This window comes from Lathamus discolor, chromosome 13 (assembly GCF_037157495.1).
Source record: "Lathamus discolor isolate bLatDis1 chromosome 13, bLatDis1.hap1, whole genome shotgun sequence".
Taxonomy (NCBI): Eukaryota; Metazoa; Chordata; class Aves; order Psittaciformes; family Psittacidae; genus Lathamus; species Lathamus discolor.
The window spans coordinates 2,951,683-2,972,960 of record NC_088896.1 but is presented as its reverse complement, the minus strand read 5'-3'; the positions used below and the strand labels follow the sequence as shown (position 1 = coordinate 2,972,960).

The following is a 21,278-nucleotide window of genomic DNA, read 5'->3' as shown; positions in this document are numbered from 1 at the left end:
TTTTAACACATGCCCAACCTATGTGCCTACTCAGTGCACGATTTAATGCACATGTAACCTCAACTGCAGGACGTTGCATGTGCATTTACCATACACTTGGCCCCAAGTGAAGCACCTTACATGCAGATATACATACACCTAATGCAGTACTTAATGTGTGACCAAGAGCAGCACGGGCTCTTAACGAACTACGTATTTAATGAACCACAAAACGCCTGGCTGCAGGTGCAGGACGTTACGTGCAGTCTCAATGCGCTACGCCACTGATCTTAAAGCCCTTTCCCAACCTAGCTGATTCTGAGCAGTGCCCAACTTCACGCACGCCCAGCCCGCTGGCCGTCCGTCCGTCCAGCACGGCCCTTTGCCCGCAGCGCACTACGCACCCGCTCCCCGCCGGCAGCCCGCGGCCGGGCCCCTTTAAAGCGCGATTTAACGCCCACCCTAGCACCGACCCGCATCCGCCGCTCACCGCTCGCAACGCCTCTTCCCGCAGGAGGGAGCGGTCACGTGGCCGGGCGTGACGTGCGGTGGGGGCGTGGCTGGTGGAGCCGAGGCCGGAGCGGGCGCCGGGGTTGAGGCCGGCTCGAGCTGTTGCTGCCGCTGTCACCGCGATGATGAACGCGGATCTGCGGAGGGAACGCGCCGCTGCCACCTTCCAGCCCGAGCTCCTCACGCACATCCTGGATGGCGGCCCCGACCGCACCCGCCGCCGCAAGGAGCTCGGTGGGGATGGCCCCGGCCCGGTGACCCTTTGCCGCTGAGGGGAGGGCGTCCTGTGGGGAGGGGGAGACAGCTCGGGGAGGGCTGTGAGGGGAGGAGAAGGTTTTAGGAGGGGGAATCGGGGGTGTGGGAGGCGAGAGGCTGCGGGGGGAGAGGGAGGCCCGGTATGGGGCTTCTGAGGAGAGGGAAGCCCAGGGAGAGAGTGGGAGGGGGGAGGATGTGGGGAGAGGGGGACCCGGGGAGGGGGTAGTGGGGAGGCCGGCTGCAGGGCAGGGAAAACCTGGGCAGGAACTTTTGGGAGAGACCCCGGGAGAGGGGAAGCTGTGAGGAGAGGGCTTGCAGGGGAAGGGCGCTGCCTGAGGGAAGGGTTTCTGTTTGATGGGTTAGACAGGAGCACTGTTGTGTCCCTGATCCCTGTCTTCTCCCCTTCGCTAGAAGTATTAGAGTGGCCCTAATAGAACAATGTCCTACCTCTCAATTGTCCTTTCCTTCAGAGGCAACTTCCCATGGGCATAGTTCTTGGGCCCTCTCCCTTTCTTCTTTCTAGTACACTTGTGCCCAGCAGCACATGTACAACATGATTGTCACTCACCGTTCCTGTATGTGAGATTAATGAAAGAATACCGGCATCCTCTTTCCAACCCACACTGGGGTGAGACTCCCAAAGGGTTGTGTAACTTCAGTTCCAAAGGGGACCATGGCTTCTGGGTATCTTGGTTTCTAGTTGGCATGATTGGAGTAATAGATGTGCCCTTTTCCGAGGAACAAAGTTCATGAGGCAGCTTTTCTGGCAGTAAGGGTGATTATCTGAGGCTTTGAGATGGTTATTGAGGGGCTTTGCAGGTAAACTGAGGGCCTCATTGGTGAATTAACCTCCTGCCAGGTGTGGTTTGAACCTAAAATGTGTTTTATGTGTGGAATGGGAGAATGCCCTGTTGCTAGAGTCCCTTTCTCCACGAGCTCTGATGTCTTTCTAATTGCATTAGCTGTTGTTTTGAATGTTTTGTTATCTGTACCTGGAGGTCCAGCAAGTGAAATGTTGAATCATTTCTCACCTGCTGCCTGTTGAGGTTTGTGGAAGCTGAGTTTGTTTTCCTCTTCTCTTCTGTCCCCAGAGGCCTTAGTTATTAATGACCCTGACTTCCAGCATGAGGATTTGAACTTCCTGTCCCGCAGCCAGCGCTATGAGCAAGCCATCAGGAAGAGCTCTTTGATGGTGATGAAGTTAAGAGAATATGGAATTGCAGACCCAGAGGAGATCTACTGGTTTAAAAGGTACCTCGCTATGGAGTTTGCTGCTTGGATCATCACCAAGGGTGTTAAGAGTTGGGCTTTTTTGCTGTGTTTGCTGTTTAAGAAAGCTCAAGACCTGTACAAAAGCCTTCTGAAGATTTGGCTTCAGTACATTGCAGCTGAAACCCTGAATATTGTGTTATCTTAGATTTTTGACTAGAAATGCACCATTAATAATCACACCCTGTTTATTATATATGGTGCAGGAAGTAAAAAAAGGACTCGTAGTCTGATCATTTTTTCTTTTCCAAAAGAAATAAAAATTATACTAAAATATTTTGAATCTGGACAGATCTGATGAGGTTGCAGCTTCTAATGAAATCTCTTAAAACTGATTACTTCACTTTGCACTTAGGCCTAATAAAGTTGCATTACAGGCGTAGTTGAAAATGTGCCAAGATAGCTTATGCTTTTTGTTTATAACTGTCTCTCCTATCTCCCTGCTTCAGGCTCCTGGTGCTGATAGTGGTTGCCTTTCACCTAGAGGCTTTTTGTTGTATCTGACCTTTATCTGATAGTATTACCCTTGGATTAAGTTTATAAAACTGTCCTTAACATCAGAGTTTGATTCCTTGCAGCTTGCAGGGAAGTTAGATCCTGACTTTGACATATTTCTCCCCTTAGTTCTGTTAAACTCATTCTCATATAATCAGACAGAAACTGCTTAACAGAGGGAGATTGCACAGCTCTAGACACATCTGGACATACCATGAATACTCTGGCACATTACATGAGCATTGCAAATGAAATAATGCAGTGGTAGCATCACAAGCCCCCTCTGACTAGATCTGTGGGAAAGCTGTTGTTAGCCTCAGGGCATGAATATTGGGAGTAGCGAGTTGGAGTCAAATTTGTCTGATGGAGTTTGAATTTCAAAGAACTTGGTCTACACTGACCTGCTTCATGAAAGCTCTCGTGGCAGTAGTGGAAATGTTATTTGAGAATTGGCACTGGTGGACAGTGACAACAAGAATGAAGTTCAGTGACTGCATTGGGTTATTTGGTACTGCGTGGCAGGAGTTAATCATTAAATTTTTTCCTATATGAGGATTATTGGAGGTGATAGGGAAGATTTTTAGTTATTTTTATGGAGAAAACTCGGAGCAGCCTATCGAGCGTGCCAGCTGGCAGACTTCAACAAAGCTTGCAGTATCGGTGCTGTCTTCTGGTACCATTACTGACAATACTTTATGAAGACAGGACTTTCTGAAGTAGTCAAATGTTAGATTCTACTTTTGTCCTTCCATAAACTTATTTAGAAGTCAGCAATTCTTAACATTAAATAGATGAAAGCTTAGTATTTCATATAGGTACCAAATATCACATCCAGATGTTATGTGCTGTGAATAGTTAGGTGTGACTAGTCAGAGCTCATGATCCAAAATCAACTGAAACCATGAGGAAGAATTACTTCTTTCAGAGTCAATTCTAATTGTGGGCATTGAGGATTTCAAGAGAGAATTGCATTACTACAGACTGCATTTTCCAGTATCTTATGTAATAACACAAAGAATGAAGAGCAGCACATACACTTCTTGCCTGCAAGTGGAATATGTTTGCTCTGAAAACTGTATTCTGTTCATATTCCTGATTTCCTTACTTTAACACCTGGTGTTTGCAAGGGAGGCTGTTTGCTTTGTGCTGCATAGAAAAGGGAAGAAATGAATGGATTATTTTTCCATCCTTTGATTTCATTTCCATTTCATTATCTGTCCCCACTTTCTCACCTGCTGAATGCCAAACACTTTAAATTTAATGAACCCCACCCACCTTGCAAAACTTTATTTGGGACTTTTTTATAAGGGACTTTATTTGTGTAACAGCTGAGGTAGAGAAACTGTGGTTTTGTTTTTCTGAACTGGGAAATTGAATGGGTATAATGGTGTGACATAGACATACCTTGGACAAAGTTATTGAAATAGATGGAAGTCCTTGATTCAGATGCCAAGTTGTATTTATTGTGATTGACCATCAGATTTTTACATATGGAAACTTAAGATATTTTGTCATCAATTCCCCATGCCTTGGACTATCCCCAAACAGCAGGGACAGATTTGTTCACATACGCAAATTGGGAATTTTGAGCTAGTTGCTTTCCTATGGCTTTTCCGTCCTGCCAGAGCTTCCCCAGGGAGCTTTGTGTCTGACTGACTGAGTTTATAGCTTAATTTATGAAGAGGAGAGGAGAAATGCTTCTTCCTTCAACTGTCCTGGAGACGAACAGTTGTTGCTGCTGTGACATGTCCAACTGAAAGCTCCTCCTTCCTGTTTCCAAAGGGCTTTGCATTCCAAAATGTAAGAAGATCTATCAAATACAATGAGAAATCATTTTTGTTGCTTTTCAGCTAGTTCTTCATGTCTTAACGTGTGGCAACACTGCAGTTGCTGCTGTGGCTACAGCTTTTGAAGGCCAGCAGCCTAAAAGTGCCAATAGTTAAGATTTTCTTCACAGTCTGGTTGCAGGAGGGTGTAAGTCAGCATGGAAAATGGGAATTGTTCTGTGCTACACAACTCTGAAGAGAGCAATCTAGTCAGTTTTAATTCACTTTCAAGTTTAAATAACCTTCACTGAGGAAAAGGGGAGTAAATGAAGAAGAAAAAAACAGTTGGGAGAAACTGGGTCAGAGAAGAAGAGAAGATCTGAGAGCTGCAAATCAACAGGTGATTCCTGTGTTCATAAGCATTGCATGAATGTGGACTTTCCCTGTGAGAATTAGTACTTCTTATTTTGAATCTAGTGTCAGGACCTGGAGTAGCTTTCAGCAAATCAAACCAGCAAAAGCATAGTAGGGCCCTATTAACCACTGCTGAATTAATTTGGAGTTGGATGAGTCTTTTTGATACAGCTAGTAAAGGTGTTTATTACCATAATATCTATTAACACTGAAGCCCTTCATGCTCTTCTTTGAGAGGGTTACCTCAGGAACCACAAAAAGCTAGAAGAGTTTGCTTCCAGATTGTGCTTTAAAGTAAATGGCCTCATTCTGTGACCTAGTTCTGCAGCCTGAGAATCTTTGCAGTTGTTCATTTAGCTTTGGAGTCTCTGAAAACGTGGACTTTGCTTCTGTTGTACTCTATTCACTGATAGATACACTGTCAAACTCATCTGTCCAATACAACTGCCTTTTACTATGTGGGTGGTGTTGGCTGCAGTGAAATCTACGAAGATCTGTTATTGCCGAAGAAGCGTATCCTTCTCCCGTAAGTGGATTTGGAGCTGCAGCCCTCCTCTTGACTTGCTGATTGTCATGACAAGTCTGACTTCAGACTGACAGGACCATTGCTCATTGATCAAATGGCTCGTGCCACATTCAGTCCTGATGTAGCAAAGTCCTCGAACAGTTACACAATGCAGCTTTTGGGGAACAAGCTGTGTAAGTAGTGGGAATGTAGAAATTGGAAGGGGAAGGAGTAAGCATTTGAGAGAGGAAAAAGAAGGAAAGAAAACCTGTTGTTCCTCTGTTCACAGCAAATACCTCTTTTGTTTGCTCTGAGTCACAAGGAAAATGGGATTCTCTCTGTCATTCAAATTGTTAAAAGACACATTAAGGAAGTCCTAAACATTCCATGTGGAGTATGCAGAGATGAGAAGTTTCTGCTGTATATTAGCTTTCAGTTATGCTTTAAGCCTCGTTAATGCAAGAATGCTATGTGTTTAGTCAGTGAGATAGCATGACCTTCTGATGCAGGGATGTTAAAATATTCACTCCCAAAATGTCATTCTTCTTACTGCTATCAGAGAAGGTGCTAGTTAAGCATGAAACATCTGACAGTTGTGATTAAGCTTTAGTGATGGGCAATGACAGCTGCTGGTGAGACCTTCAATATTTTTCTGGAGTATGACCTTCAAAGCAGCAGTGTCTGACATGCTTTTTCTGGCAGCAAAGCATGTGCTGCACCTTTTTCACAAGTTCTTTCAATGGCTTTTGAAAACATGCAGAGAACTGCACAAGCTCTTCCCAAGCTGCCCTGAAGCAGTGTATTTCATAGTCAACACTTGGTTTCCCTCTGTGGGTTTGTCCTTTTTGGGCCCAAGGACTAGATGTAAGGTAATTGTGCTGTAAGCAGTGAGGAAGTGAAGGGTGCTCCTCTTGCTTTATGGGTCTGAGAGTAAATAACCCATGTAGGAAACCACAGAAATGCTGAAAAATACTCTGTCTGGCTGTCCTTGTAGCATTTTTAAGGCGTAAGTTTGACTTTGTAACCATGTGCTCTTGTAGGCAACAGAGTATTTTCTGGTAAGAACACTGCTTTGATTGCAAGCACTCTAGACACCAGCTTGAAGCACAGTTAGTATGTTGAGTGCCAGGTTTAGATTATATGATTGGTTTTGCTTCTGGAAAAATCCATCACTTTTTCAGTCTTGTCTATTTGAAAACTGTTCCATTTAAAACAAGCATCTTCAGTGTGCAATTCAGGGGTGCTTGTGGAAGGTTTGTCCTGCTTTCTCTTACCCTAAGGCTGAGCTCCGCAGCTTGTGTAAGGGATGTGGTTTTGAATTAGCATATGCTCTCTGTTCCCAAGCACTTATTCCAGTCCTGGTGTAAAATGCCAATCACAAATGCTGCTGTAATTTGACAAACTATGCATAGCATCTGCTATGTAATGTGGATCTGTGTTGGCAACAAACTCTGTAATATGCTCCCTGGGCAGGTATTAGTACCTTGGGATGGAAGGATGTATCTTTGAGTAAGTGGGGAGTTCTGTTCCTGCAGAGCACTCATTTTTTTCCTTCTCCAGCTTAGAGTTAGGATGGAACACTTTTGTGTACAATAGATTGAAGGTGAAAAAGCTGTTCTGACTGCAGAATGTCAAAGGGAAGACGTCATTTACTACACAGATTATACACAGTGAAACTTTCTAGCATGTTTGTGTTACGGAGCTGCTTTTAATTAGGAATGTACTTTGCCTGCCGTTGTGGCAACTAAATTACTAGAGTTCTCTCATGAAATAACTTCTGTTTTGATGAGGCACACCTAAAATGTCTGACTTCCTTCCATCCCCTCCAGCACTAGCCTGTAACAGTGATTTTAATTGAAGGCGAGTTCTGTATCGGGTAGAAGCAGCTACATGGAACACAGAACTCTTCTGAGAAGCTTTTTCCTTTTCAATACATAGTGCTTGTAGCTAATAATGGCTTGGTTTTAGGCTACCAGCAGCAGTGGGATTTATTCCCACCAAGCCTGAGAGGTGCGGGAGAAGATAACTTGATTTTCATGTCCTCAGTTTAGAGTTCCCCTTGAACCTTTGTAAAAGATTTTTATTTTTTTTTTCCCAGTTACACAGTAGCAGCAGGATTCCTGGGTGAAGAAAATGCCTGAAAGAAACATTTATTTCTCCATCAGCATTGCTTCTGAAGGGGGCTACAAGGATGCTGGGGAACGATTCTTTGTCAGGGACTGTAGCGATAGGACAAGGGGTGATGAGTTTAAACTGAAACGGGTTCAGGTTATATCTGAAGCAGAAGCTCTTCCCTGTGAGGGTGCTGAGACGCTGGCACAGGGTGCCCAGAGAAGCTGTGGCTTGCCCCATCTCCAGCAGTGTTCAAGGCCAGGCTGGACAGAGCCTTGGGTGACATGGTCTAGCGTGAGGTATCCCTGCCCATTGCAGGGGGTTGGAACTGGATGATCTTAAGGTCCTTTCCAGCCCAAACCATTCTATGATCCTGATGCCTCCAGATTTGGAGGCTGACTGTGGGACAAAAGAAGAGGTTTAAATAGGTAAAGAAATCATTATCTTATTGTAGGGTTGGCAAAAAGCCTTTCAGGATCACAGTAAGACTGAGCTCCAGATCCCTCTATTTCTCTCCTGTAGAATATGCTTGGGCAATTTTCCTGAACCTTTCGGTCTCCACTTCAGCATGTTTCAAAAAACCTTAGAGACCCAAACGACTGATGCTCAGAAGGAGAAATGGCTGCCCCTGGTCCATGGAGTCAAGATAATTGGCACCTACGCCCAAACCGAAATGGGACATGGTTAGTTCCCAGCAGGGATCAATGGGTAACCTCTGTTCTGTAACTCCCCTTTGGAAATGGATGGTACTCCCTAAGTAAAGCTAAAAGGGGGAAAGTAAAATGGGTTGGTTAACTGTGGATATTTCCTGTCCTGTAGCTAGACAGCTGCTTCATTTCACATCCTAACAGTCACAGAGTTAATTTTGGTCTTTTCCAGAATGCACCTCTTAGCTGATCACTGACTTTGTAGTTCTTTACTTTTGCTTTAAGGTGAGGAGGTGGTTCTAAGCTGTGGGAGTCTGAATTTCACTTGAACTGGTTGTAACATGTTAGTCAGCAGTACTGTGGGTTTGATTTTTGCCTGAATTTGGGTCACATGTGTCTTGGTTCTTAGTGCATGACTGCCCTGCTTAAACAGGTCAGAAGTACACCTTCAGATGCAGTGCAGCATGGTGAGGTTGTACAGTTTTGTTTTTGAGAGTAAGATATGCTTTGCCCCAAGCACTTTTCTTCCAGATCCTACTTGATTGCTGCTGTACAACTTCATGGAAAGATCTTGGTTTCAAAGAAGAAAAACATCTGATTCCTGCTGTTGTTGAAAATGACTCATTCTTCAACTGGAAGAACATTTAATGGATCAGAAAGCAGTCTTTTAGCCCTGAACCTGGAATTATGGCTGTTAAATATGTGCAAGAGTAGTTAACCAAAGCAAAGACTCCAGTGCTTGTGCTGGCATCTAAACTTGGAAAGTGGGATTCGTACGAGTCTGGACAACTGCAGAAGTTAGCTGGTGATGCCAGTTGCTGTTCACTTACAGCCACCTGTGGTAGCCGAAATGTTTGTAAAAGATGCAACAGAGGGAATCCTGAGTCTCTTCTGCTTGGGAGAGATGGAGTGAGCAAACCTGGCTTAGCGCCAGTAGCTGAGGCACACCTGGGTGGAACCAATAAAATCCTGTTGACCTTCTTTCCTTTATCACACCAACTTCTTTAAATCAGACACACATTCACACCAAAGTGATTTGTTCTACTCACTATTTCACATCAGATCATTGCACTTCTTTGCCTGGTGGTGGTCTGGTTTGCTTATAGTTCATAATTCTCATATTGTTTGATGGTAAAATTAGTAGTTTGACACTTAATAGGGCTGATATGGTGATAGTGTGGTAAAATCTCTCCATGCTGAATAATTCAAATGCAACTGTTTGGCATTCCTGTGGTGAATGTTGAGTATCTGAACTATTATATCAGTAAAGCTGCAGCAGCAATTGTCACTGAGTTCTCCTTAATTTAATCCTGATAGTTAGAAACTGGTGATGTGGAAACAGACCTCTGCATTATTGAGCTGAATCCTAGCCTGGATGGGTTACTCAGTTTTATCTTGGTGAACTGATTTTAATCCATAATGAATTAGTCTCTTGGAAAAAAACTAAAGAAAGAAAAAGCACAAATCGCACAGGGCTGTAAAAGAAACCAAAAGGAGTATTGACACTACTGTACTGTTTCTACCTGGATCATAGCTTTTGCTAGTAAATAGGGTTTTCTTTCAGTCAGTGACTGTCAGCTGTGTACTTCTTACCAGTACCGAACTCTGTTATTCCTGATAAGCTTGGTCACTGCTCAGTCAGAAAGCTTAGGAAACATTGCTACTGGGTTTATTAGATTGTTGAATTTATTTGTAGGTGTCTGAGATATCAAAGAAAAACACTACAGTTCTTAGGAAGCTGTAGAGGTAGAGCTAGTTCCTATTAATGTGTGTTTAGAGGTAACATGACATAACAGTGTTCTTCCCACTTTGCTGAGAATGTCAGCTGAGTTTGAGCTAAGCTCAGATCAGTGCTCTTTCCATAATGTACTTCTTATTTAAATCTATGTATTCCTGTTAGACCTATTTAATTATTTCATACATAAATGAACCAGATGGACAACCTCTGTACAGAAGGTACTGATCCTCCATCTATATCCCTGCTCTTTTAATACTCAAACCCATCAATATTTAAAGGTTTAACATGCATTTAATTCTGTATATCAGAAAACCTTAATAGACCACTTACTGATAATGGTGTTTGACAGAGCTTGGAGGAAGAGTAGCTGTAATGAAACATTTAATTGGAGAGACTGTGCTGGTTGAAAAATGTTGGCTTTCTTGCCAAATTGTTTTGTGTTCACAACTTTGACTTACACATGCAGAGCACTGTCCTTTTAAGAGAGCTTTTAAACATAGCTAAAGTTGAAGGAGCTGGAATTGAGTGTACTCTAGTTGCATCTGATCTTTAATAAAAAAGAGAAGGTAGATAGCATAGACAGCCAGGACATGCCTTTTTAAAATAAGAAAAGCAAGCTCAGTTGAAACTTGGCTCACTCAGCTGGATAAACTGAGAGTTCTACCTCATTCGACCCTGAGGAAAAAGTGGACTTCATATCTTTCTTTATATCTATGAAGTGTGGTGCACCAAAAATACAGGAATGCTGCAAATTCATTTTATATAGCATTAGCAGGAAATGCACTGCAGGATGTTTATTTTGGAGTAAGGGTAAGTTATTCAGCCTGAGAAAGGACAGTGCTCTGGTTTCTGTAATGCATTTGCTGAATTCTGATTTACACCTGAATCTTTCTTTTTTTTCTCTTTTTGTCTCTTCCTGAACCTCCACCATAATCCTCATGCTTGCTTCCTTCCCATAACATTCCCTTCACACTCCCATCCCATGGCACTTCTTCACAGCTTTGTTCATCGTGGACGGCCTGAGCCTCTGGACCTTCATCTGGGCATGTTCCTCCCCACCCTTCTCACCCAGGCAACCCCAGAGCAGCAGGATCGCTTCTTCATGCCTGCCTGGAACCTGGAGATCATTGGCACTTATGCCCAGACTGAAATGGGCCATGGTACAGTACATTCACTAAATGCTCTTTCTAAGAATGGCTTGTGTTCAAAGGAGTCCCCTGCCTGGAAAAAATGGTGTGTGTTTCTCCCCAGTCTTCACATGTGCAGCTGGGGCTGTAGGGAAAAGTGGACTGCTGGAATTTTTAATGGATCATTGTGCCACTGCTGTTTGTCTTTTTATCTCCTATAGGAGAGTTTAGTGTCTGTAGCTCTATAGATGAGCATACTGAATGCTCCTGTTGTGCCATTCAAACCAGTATAGACTATCACATGTGGCTGTGGTAATGTCAGTTTGATGACATCTGTTCATTTCTACACTTACCATTCTTTCCAGTGTGATTTCTGTTTTTCTCTGCTTAATGGTCGGTGTGAAGACAAAAGAACAGAGCTTTAAGGTACTGAAACAGATGCTAAAAAGAAAGGTATTGAGTTGCTTGTCACCCTGGGACTGACCTTGGACCAGAGCACACGTGGATGACTTGGTTCCAAAGCTCATGTTTTGTGGGGAGCTTTATTCCTCCAGTTCTTTAGTTCACTCCCATGTGTTCTTTTTAATTGGACCACAAATTGTTGTTTTTAATTGTCTGTCTCAAGTAGACTTTGTTCTCTATTGCTTTTCCTTTGCTTTCAAGCTTCAAGTGGATTTTGATAACTCCAGCAGTATTGTGATTGCAACACTTTTAATGCAAGTTTCAAAGGGATGATGTTATGCTTTGGGGACCTTGATTTTTGACATCTGAGAGTTGCAGATAAGAATCATTTTCTAAAAACGAGCAGGATTCATCTTTATGCTGAAGTGAAATGTAGAGACTGAATGAAGCACAAATTAACTGCAAGCCTGTGGAGAATCTCCTGCAACTTAGTGAGGTTTGAAGATCCTTTACCAACAAAGTAAGTCTGTGTTAAGCTGCCTGTGGAAGTCTACCATGAACTCCACGCTTTGGAAATGTGGTTGCATCAAGGTGATAAAAATTTTTCATGTTGAAGCTTTCATGTAGAGTCACTGGTTCTATCAGTCCAGACTCAGGAGTGTTCACAGCTTTCTAGTTCAAGCAAGTAGGCCCAGTGATTTTGGATTTACATGTGTAGGAACAATGCCACTGCTGAGGCAGGTGTGTGTGTGAAGTGTAAGGAGTTGGGAGTAGAAGACAAAAGACCTTTCCTGTATTGGTTACCTTCATCTTTTTGCAGTCTCTTCATCTACCTGCATCAGTATCCTAGCATATTCATGCTATATGTGCTGTCTTGGAGTTACGGATGATCTTGTTTGGGAGAAACTGCTCCATCAAGTGAGGAGAATGTAGCCTGATGAGGGAAGGAAGAGATGAGGGGTGCTAATTCTTTCATCTTGTGCCTGAAATGTAGATGATTTTTGTTTTGCCATTTAATCAATTTGCAGTTCTAGTGACATCCAGGTGAGCACGTTTTCTTGGACCTTTTGAAATGAGCTTCTGGGGTGTGAGAGAAAAAAGGTGTCAGTTTGGAGGTGCTTGGAAAACTCGTCATAGACCAGTGGGGAAAAAAAAAAGCCCCAAACCAACAAGAACTTGTTTTCTGAGAATTAGCTTCAGGTCCCAGAATATGGTCTGACTCTCACTTGTTCTTCCTGAATTGGTTGATAATCCTTTATGTAGCCTAAAACAAAACTTCAAATTTGTACATTACTACTGGAGTTCAACTTCCATTTATCCAGTTCTGTCCTAGTCTCTCTTGTGACTGACTTTCTGCCAAAAACATTGTGTTTTGCTTATTTTTAGGAACTCATCTTCGGGGTCTAGAAACTACAGCTACTTATGACCCTGCTACCCAGGAATTCATCCTCAACAGCCCCACTGTGACTTCCATTAAGTGGTGGCCTGGTGGACGTAAGTGCATCACTGTGTGCCCAAATCAGGAATATGCATGACAGAGCTTAGGGAGGTGATGTCCTGTGTGTTCTGTCTATAGGATGGTGGTTGAAAGACAATCCAAAGAGTCGGGTAAAAGGCAGTTCCTCTTGTGCAACAAATAACAGACTTGGCAGAGCCTACTAAAACTTTGCATTGTGTGTGTGCTCTGATTTATTTCTCAGAATCATTCACACTCCATGGATTTGGTGTAATTTTTGACTGGTTGTATCAGAGCTTAGGCTTCCTTCGGCTTCACTGACAGGTTTGCCAAGGACTTGGTATTGTATAGTCAAGAGAAGCATACTGTGCAGCTTTCACTGACTTGAGCAACATTTTCTAGCTGTAGAATTCGGCTGATAACCTGTGTTGTAAATCCAGTTCTCTAATGCATGATATGCTTAAGGTAATCTCAGATCCTGCTTTAAAGAAAGGCACTCTATGTATGGAATTATGTTTGTTTTTTTCCTTCTGACTCGCACTCCTTTTGCAGTTGGAAAGACATCAAACCATGCCATTGTCCTGGCTCAGCTCTACACCCAGGGCCAGTGCAAAGGGCTGCATGCCTTCATTGTTCCCATACGGCAGCTGGGCACCCACGAACCTTTGCCAGGTAAAACTTAAGGGATATACCTGGAATATGATCTGTTCCTTTCCACCTATATACAGCTGTGTGTGTCTTCTTGATGTATGTGGCTTCTTTCAGCAGCTGATTTCAGTAAGTAGTTGGTGGGTCACAAGGCTTAAAGGAGTCTTTCTTATGACTGAACTACCACTGAGTCATTTTTCATCTCAGGCTTTCAATGGGAAGGTTAGTTTGGAATTTGATCCCAGTGTTTCCCAGATCTGCATTCTGTGAGGCAGTATGTCTCACTTTCTGAAAGGGAAAGAGTAACTTCCATCATCATCTAGCTAGAGGTGAGCTGTGGATGATCTTCAGAGGTAACTGCCCCAGTAGGAGGACTGCACATATGGAGATCCCCATGTTTTGATGTCCACTTGTTGTGGTTCAACCTGGCAGCATCTAAACACCACACAGCCATTCCCTCATAGAAATGGAAAAAGGTAACATTTGTAGGTTGAGATAAAGACAGTTTAATAGGACAGAAAAGGAAGGGGAAAATAACACAATTAATAATGAGAAAAGAATACAGAAAGCAGGTGATGCACAGTGCAGTTTCTCACCACCTGCTGGCGATCCCAGCCAGTCCCTGAGTGGCAGCCACCACCCCTGGTCAGCTCCCCCCAGTTTTATTGTTCAGTGTGACCCTATATGATCTGGAAATCTCCCTTTGGCCAGTCAAGGTCACCTGTCCTGGCTGTGTCCCCTCCCAGCTTGTTGTGCACCCCCAGCCTGCTTGCTGGCAGGGCAGTGCGAGTAGCTGACAAGTCCTTGACTTGGTGTAAGCACAGTTCAGCAACAGGCAGAACTCCAGTGTGTTATCAACATTGTTCTCGTCCTGAATCCAAAACACAGCACTGCACCAGCTACTAGAAAATTAACTCTGACCCAGCCAAAATCAGGACAATGCTTTCTCATTAAAGAGATGAATGTTCTTGTGGGCTGTGACTTCTAACAATCCCAGGGCTGGCTATAAAACCAAAGTCTCTTTACTGGAGAAAGCTTGAACCTCTTCTGTGATGTTTAGTTCCCATTTCCTAACACGGCTTTGTCTGTGGCAGGTATTACAGTGGGTGACATAGGGCCAAAGTTTGGTTATGATGAAATGGATAATGGCTACTTGAAAATGGACAACTTCAGAATTCCTCGGGAAAACATGCTGATGAAGTATGCCCAGGTAAACCAGTGCATTCCAGCATATGCTGTTAGAAATGGACACTTCAAATGCTCTTGTGTGGTTGAATTGTGTACCAAAAAGATTGTAGGTTGCTTTTAAGTGCTACTTGGTGAGTTTAGATCTTGACGTGAACATGTCAAGGAGGACACTTTAGAAACCAGTAGGCTGTGATTTGTTTCTTTTTCTTGGTAGGTTGAACCAGATGGCACCTATGTGAAGCCACTCAGTGACAAGCTAACCTATGGGACCATGGTGTTCATCCGGTCGCACATTGTAGGCGATTCTGCTCGCTCACTGTCTCGGGCTTGTACCATTGCCATCCGCTACAGTGCAGTGAGACACCAATCTGAGTTAAAGCCAGGGTGAGTGCAGTGAGTGGCCTTAAGTGCTGAGAGAAAAACCTGAAGTACTGGAGGGAAGAAGGACTGTGGCTGATGTTTGCTTTAGCACTTGATAGTTTCAGAACACTGTTTCATCTTTCATTCTTGACATTCTTGACAGATGTCTTCCCCCTGCCAAAGGCTTTACTCTAGAGTCTTAGATAGTCTGGCTTGATATGGCTGCAGCTTGTACTCCAGAACCTATTGAGAGTTGAATAGGAATTCTGCAGCAGTTTGTTAGCTGCTGGCATACTATCTCATCTGTATTTTGCTCTAGGGAGCCTGAACCCCAGATCTTGGATTATCAGACCCAGCAATACAAACTCTTTCCTCTCCTGGCAACAGCATATGCTTTTCATTTTGTGGGAGCCTACATAAAAGACACCTATCGTCGTATTAGTGGAGACATCAATGAAGGGGATCTGAGTGAGCTGCCAGAGGTACTGTGTCCTCTGCAATCAGAGGGTTGGTTTTGGGTCTTACCTAAGGTTTCTTCTTACCTAAGATAGCATGGAAAAAAAGGCCTCGAGCCTTTATGGCTTTCACTCCTGAGATGACTTGTACTGCTTGAGATTTGGAGATCTCAAGCCCAGTATGCGCTTGTGACTTCTTCATTTGCACTGTTCATTTAGCAGCCTTCTCTAAAAAAAATATGAATTAATGCACAGTGAGAAAGCTACTGGGAATATATTCTTTTAAAAGGTGACTTTCAAGAATGATTGCATATTGCTTGGGAGCAGAGTTAAGGCTGGTCTTAGGCTTGTGCTGTAGCTCCTTGATTGTCCTTCCAGATGAGTAGGGTGTTGATCAAAGGTATCAGTACTATACTGAGGGGTTAGGGTTGTATAATGGTAGTTTTCAGTTGGGGATTCTGTCTCGAGAACCTAATGTGACAACAGGCAATTGAAGAGAGTTTTGTACATACAATGTGTAGAGACAGAAAGGATGGGCTACTCAAAAGAAGTCTTTAGATGTACAGAGGTATTCATAAAGTCTTCCTCAGGGAAGAGTTCTTGCAAGATGAACCAAACCTGTGGGACAGTGGAAGGGTGGTGTTGACTCTACTTTTTCTGGGAGCCACAGTACTGGGCATGTGGGAAAGCTAAAACTGGAAAATAAATATGTAAACTGGCTTTGCTTTTGTCCATCAGCTCCATGCACTAACAGCAGGGCTGAAGGCATTCACTTCCTGGACTGCCAATGCTGGTATTGAGGAATGTCGGATGGCGTGTGGTGGGCATGGCTACTCTCGCTGCAGCGGCATTCCTGACATCTATGTCACGTTCACCCCATCCTGCACCTACGAGGGAGAAAACACAGTCATGATGCTGCAGACAGCTAGGTATGATAGCTCTGTCCAGAGGCATTCTTGCCTTGACATTATGATCTTTGAAGTGATGAGCAGAAGAGTATCCCATTTTCCCGTGAAACTCATCTCCTGTTTCTGTCCCTTGCCCTGTTTTTGACAGAAAATAAGCCTGCAGCTGTTTGTTGCTAGTCTGAGCCTAGGTAAGCTGACTTCATTCAAACGACTCCTGTGTAAGAGTTGCTGTTTGTTGTCTCTGTTTCCAGATTCCTTGTCAAAAGCTACACCCAAGTGAGTTCTGGGCAGCGGGTTACTGGCATGGTGTCCTACCTTAATGATCTCTCCAGGCAACGTATCCAGCCACAGCATGTGGCTGCCAGGACTGTGACTGTGCGGCTTAATGATCCAGTCAGCTTGGTAGAGGCCTACAAAGCACGTGCTGCTTGGTGAGTTCACGCTTCCCAGGCTGAGCCAAGCACCAGTCAACTGTGTGTCACGGGAGGAGATGGTGGTGTGCTGCCCTGTCAGTGTTGTGGTTTGCAAAGCTTTGCTCCGTGTGTTGCTGTCAGGTTAGTGACACACTTTACCAGATTAGGGTCAGTGTCAAGTGGTTTTGAGGTTAAAGAGGCTCCTTAGCTCCTCTGTTCTCTGTCCCATTTTGAAGTATCTCTTATTTGCATGTAAAGTATATTTACGCATACGGGTACATTGTTCAAACTGTTTCTCTGGAGAGAAACAATCCTGATACTAAAGCCTGTTGTGAAGGAAGTGTGAGAGTACAACAGATGCCTACACGGAGTAGGTGTTCAGGCACCACAGATGTGCTATCCGATATCCTCTTACCCTCTAGCTGTGTTCTAGCTGCAGCAGTGATGATTGGTGATTTAGAGCCACAACTTTTCACTCAGTTTATTCGGTTGTGGCACATGATCTCAGAGTAGTTCAGATGTGTTAGACTGAAATTCATGTGAATTCAGTGTATGTAATCCTGTTACTGTAGTGTTACTGTGTAATCTGGTTTTCTTCCTTTTATGAAACAGGCTTGTAGAAGCTGCAGCAAAGAATTTGGAAGCTGAACTGAACCACAGGAGGAGCAAGGAGGATGCCTGGAATAAAACTTCTGTTGATCTTGTGCAAGCATCTGAGGTGAATGATGTGTCTGATAATGGAAAGCACTAGAAGAACTTCTCACCTTCTCATGAGCCTGATTCACTTTCCTTTTTGTTTCTTGTAGGCACACTGTCACTATGTGATAGTGAAGCTTTTCACAGCAAAGCTGGCTGAGGTCAGTAATGCAGCAGTCCGTGCTGTCCTGACCGAGCTGTGTCTCCTGTACGCTCTCTGTGGGATCAGCAAGAACACAGGGGACTTCCTGCAGGTTGGTGCCTTCCTCCAACGCTTTAAATCTTTTAGTGCCAGACTCATTGTTTGCAAAGATGCTTTAAATGTGGAGTTGCACAGGTGCTTAGGGGTAAGTTATGTTGACTTCCAGAAGGCCATTAGCAGTGCAGGTCTAATGGAATGCTCTTGTCAGGTTTTAATGGCTATCTGCTACAGAAGCAGAGTTGGATGATAAATGGTAACATGGCATCAGTCTAGGTTAGCTTGAGTGTTTTGCAGTTGGTGACCAGGTGCTGTATGTTCAAAACCAAGGAGTCAGTAAAGGAGATGCATGTTAGACTTCAGTGAACAGGTTTATATTATCAAGCGTTACTTCATTCTCTGTTCGAGAATGTATTTGTGCAGCACTGTTTTACTTTGTTTTCAAGCAGGCACAGTATATTTTGTCTTCCCATTTTCCTCTCTGCTGCTTTTAGTTCCCTAAAACCAGGCTGAATTTAATATACACTTACAAATATTCTTCAGGACGCTTGCTACTAAAGTAAGTTCAGGCACTCTAAAGAATGAGTCACCTACCCAGGGTTAAATAGCTGGGCAGTGTGGTGGGTTATGCTAGGCAGCTCCTTTTGCTTGTGCACAATGGCAAACTTGATTACTTAGCACTTGGGAAAGAACACCAAAATCCACTGTCCTGTGAACTGCTGTGTTTGGGGGAAAGGCTGACCTGTGTTAGAACACGGGAGGGGAGGGTTCTTGTGGCCTGGATTCTCTTCTGCTAATCTCTGTTTTTCACCCCCCAAGGCGGGTATCTTGACTGATGCCCAAATTACTCAAGTGAAGCAGCGTGTGAAAGAGCTCTTGGCTGTGATTCGTCCCAATGCTGTTGCCCTGGTGGACTCCTTTGACTTTCATGACAGTCACCTGGGATCGGTGCTTGGCCGCTACGATGGCAATGTCTATGAGAACATGTTTGAGTGGGCAAAGAAATCCCCACTGAACAAAACGGAGGTAAAGAAACCTTACTTCTTTGTCTCAGGCCATGTGTGCCTAGAGAAATAACTCAATTTAGAGTTCTCTGCTGAGACCATTGGATCAAAATGAATTGATGAAGGGGGGGAGAAAAGTCACTGGTGGTAATAGACCAAAATTAGGAACCTGGCTTCTGCTCCTCTGCTTTCAAGCATACTTAGTTCCTCTCCTTTGTGTACTTCACATGCACCCTGTGGGACACTTCAGAGTTTCTCAGTTAAGAGGGAGGAAATCATATGCTCCACAGAGAAAAAATGGAGTCATCTCATGGAATTTAAAAGCAGTTATCACTTGCTGTTAATTCTGCTTAGTGACTGGAGCTGTGAAAGTCCTACCTACTTCCTAGCAAATCTGCCAGTGCCTTCAGGCAATAGTAAAGACTGGAGAAGAAGACAAATTGCTCCTTTGTAGTACTTCAGTGTCAGGTGTTTCATGTCTGCATCTGAGCTAATAAAATAAACTGAGCTGAGAAGAGGCAGTGTCCTTCTTCAGTCAGCCAAAGCAGAACCCTAAATCTTGTCTCAATGGCCTTTGCTGCCTTTATTTGATTTGGACAGACTGTATCTCCTATGATGGGCTGCCAGAGACTGCAGCTGTAGTTAAATCCCAACAGAACGTGACCCATTTTATTGAGTTCCTGAAGTCAGTGGGGCTTAGGAGCTTCATTAGTTGCCCTAGGAGACCTCTCCTATTTGTGTTTTAATTCAAATGCCCCATGGTCTGTATGGATGTGAGATACCTTGCATGCTTTTCTTACAAGAAAGGTAGGGGGGAGGCTCTTTTCTTGGGGAGGGTCTTTATATTCTCGTGCTTTGTGTCACACAGACACTCAAATACAGGAGTTAGCTGGCTGATCCTACACCTCCAGAGTGCCTCTGATTTGGATTTCCTTGGTATAAAAGCCCACTGCAAGATGAGAAGAGCTAAAATGGTTTAAAGATGAGGCCTGATCTGCTTGTAACCACTGTCTCCTCTTACAGGTTCACGAGTCTTTCCACAAACACCTGAAGCCAATGCAAGCCAAGCTGTGAAACCTGCTGTTTTTTTTCCTGAGCTGAAAACTGTGTCCTTCCTTCAGGCACCTAAATCAAAGCTCTCAAACCCTGGTAGCTGTAGGACAGTGAATAACTGTAGCCTTTCTTTCCACTTTTCTAAGTCGAGGAGGTCTTTGGGGAGAGTGCATAGGGATCGATGCCTGTTTTTAAAGTGCAATTCTAATGGTAAGATTAACCTTTTAGAAATCTGGGAAAGCTTTATCTATTCACACCAGGATTGCTTTTGGGAAGCTGCTGACTGGAGACAAGTTGCTGTCAACTGGCAAGGTAGCAGGATTTTACTGCTAGGTAGTTGACAGCCCTCAGGCCATGGCTTCTGAAGAGCAGTTATGTCCTCCCCCAAAAAAAGCATCAATGTCTTGATTTGATTTTATTTTTAAAATTAGCACCACCTCTCTCCTGGTTTGGCAAATATTTGTGCTCCCTAAAGGCTCCTGCACCACTTTGTGCACATCAGTCTGCACGGGCACTCCTTTCCTGATGTAGCTGGGAAGGAAATACTCATCCTTCTGGAAAGTAGGTACCCGTCCTCCTCTGGAGCTCTGCTTCCTTCATCCTTCCTGAAAGCATCCTCATGTTTTCCAGTGCATTCTTTCACTGCCCTGCAGCAACAACTTTTGCTGTGTACCTTCTCCATTGCTGGCACCAGACTCTTAGTGTGAGGGCAAAGGAGAATATAGCGATGCTGCTCTGAGGGGGGAAAAAAGAAACATGTAGTAGCAGTAAGCAGATAGGTGCTGCTAAGAGCTATTTCGCCCTTCCTCTAACTTAGTGTTTTCATGGCACTATCTCAAAGCACTTTACGCATGTTACGCAATGGAGATTTGATGTGAAAAACTACGTGGAGTGCTAGAAACTGCAGATTTGGCCTGGAATGATGAAGCCAGTATCTGAGAGCAGAACTCAGTTGACCAAGGTCCTTGGTTCCTCAGGGAGGTCCTTCTGGGTTTTAAAGACATTCTTGAAGAAATTGACAATCCCAAGAGTCCAGATTTTTTCCTTCCTGTGCATTTCCAAGGAGCTTTCTCTGATTTGCTTAATTTTAGATTTATATTGATTTGGGATTGGGGCAGTGATGTCTGGATTTAACGGGACAAAGACTGAACTTGTAACAGAACCTCCTGATGCCCTGGGACATCAGTGCAACTGCCACTGAGCAAATTCATTGCTATTCCTCAGTACCACTAACTCTGTCCGGTAACAATAAAAGCTCTCTTCATGCAGAGAAGAGCATCTCTGAGCTTCAAATGGTAAAAAGCTTTCAGTGTAGACCTAAAGCCTGCAGCTATGAGGAGCTGGTGCTCTGACAGCTTTGGTATCTGTTAGTCTTTCATTTTGGATCAGTTTTTGGGATGATTTTTTCCTGGCACTAATAATGATCTGACACCATGCTTGCCTCCACCTGCTGTAGGTGGACAGAAAGAGATGTTAAATAAAATGATTAAACTTGCCTTTTGGCTGCAGAGTCTTTCAGGTTGAATGGATACCAAAGGAGGCAAAGGGGCTTTGCCTTCTGTTCAGATGATAGACCTGGGGCGAGGTGATGGAGGATCAGGTTCAAATTACTTTCCTGAGAAGAGTACTGGCGATCTATGTACAGATTTAATAAACGACCAAACTGTTTTCGGACAAAA

General features: G+C 43.8%; 2 protein-coding genes across 5 annotated transcripts in view; one reads left to right on the top strand and one right to left on the bottom strand.

The window, feature by feature from the left end:
• TEN1 (TEN1 subunit of CST complex) overlaps positions 1–535 on the bottom strand; it is a 6,246-nt gene extending 5,711 nt beyond the window's left edge. For 2 of the 3 annotated variants that reach the window (XR_010615841.1, XM_065694008.1), the window contains exon 1: positions 470–535. The gene's annotated coding sequence lies outside the window, so the exon portion shown is untranslated. Of the gene's footprint in view, positions 1–452 lie in introns of all 3 variants that reach the window. The other variant, XM_065694009.1, reaches the window with a different exon arrangement.
• ACOX1 (acyl-CoA oxidase 1) lies at positions 498–21,278 on the top strand. 2 transcript variants are annotated; one of them, XM_065694004.1, is made up of 14 exons: positions 498–723; positions 1,836–1,995; positions 10,690–10,850; positions 12,606–12,713; positions 13,228–13,347; positions 14,418–14,533; positions 14,726–14,895; positions 15,191–15,353; positions 16,065–16,255; positions 16,486–16,665; positions 17,260–17,365; positions 17,454–17,597; positions 18,362–18,568; positions 19,570–21,278. In XM_065694004.1, exons 1-14 carry the CDS (start codon positions 612–614, stop codon positions 19,618–19,620), a joined length of 1,989 nt encoding a protein of 662 aa, XP_065550076.1. In that variant the 5' UTR covers positions 498–611; the 3' UTR covers positions 19,621–21,278. The 2 variants fall into 2 exon arrangements, with proteins under 2 accessions (XP_065550076.1, XP_065550077.1); XM_065694005.1 differs by lacking the exon at positions 10,690–10,850 and adding an exon at positions 7,828–7,988.

What these genes read in the sequence shown, in the direction of transcription:
- ACOX1 (XM_065694004.1), top strand. Translation starts at nt 612, where the DNA reads ATGATGAACGCGGATCTGCGGAGGGAACGCGCCGCTGCCACCTTCCAG. An exon ending in ATCTGAGTGAGCTGCCAGAG is followed by an intron (nt 15,354 to 16,064) that starts GTACTGTGTCCT and finishes TTTGTCCATCAG; the next exon opens with CTCCATGCACTAACAGCAGG. An exon ending in ATCTTGTGCAAGCATCTGAG is followed by an intron (nt 17,366 to 17,453) that starts GTGAATGATGTG and finishes TGTTTCTTGTAG; the next exon opens with GCACACTGTCACTATGTGAT.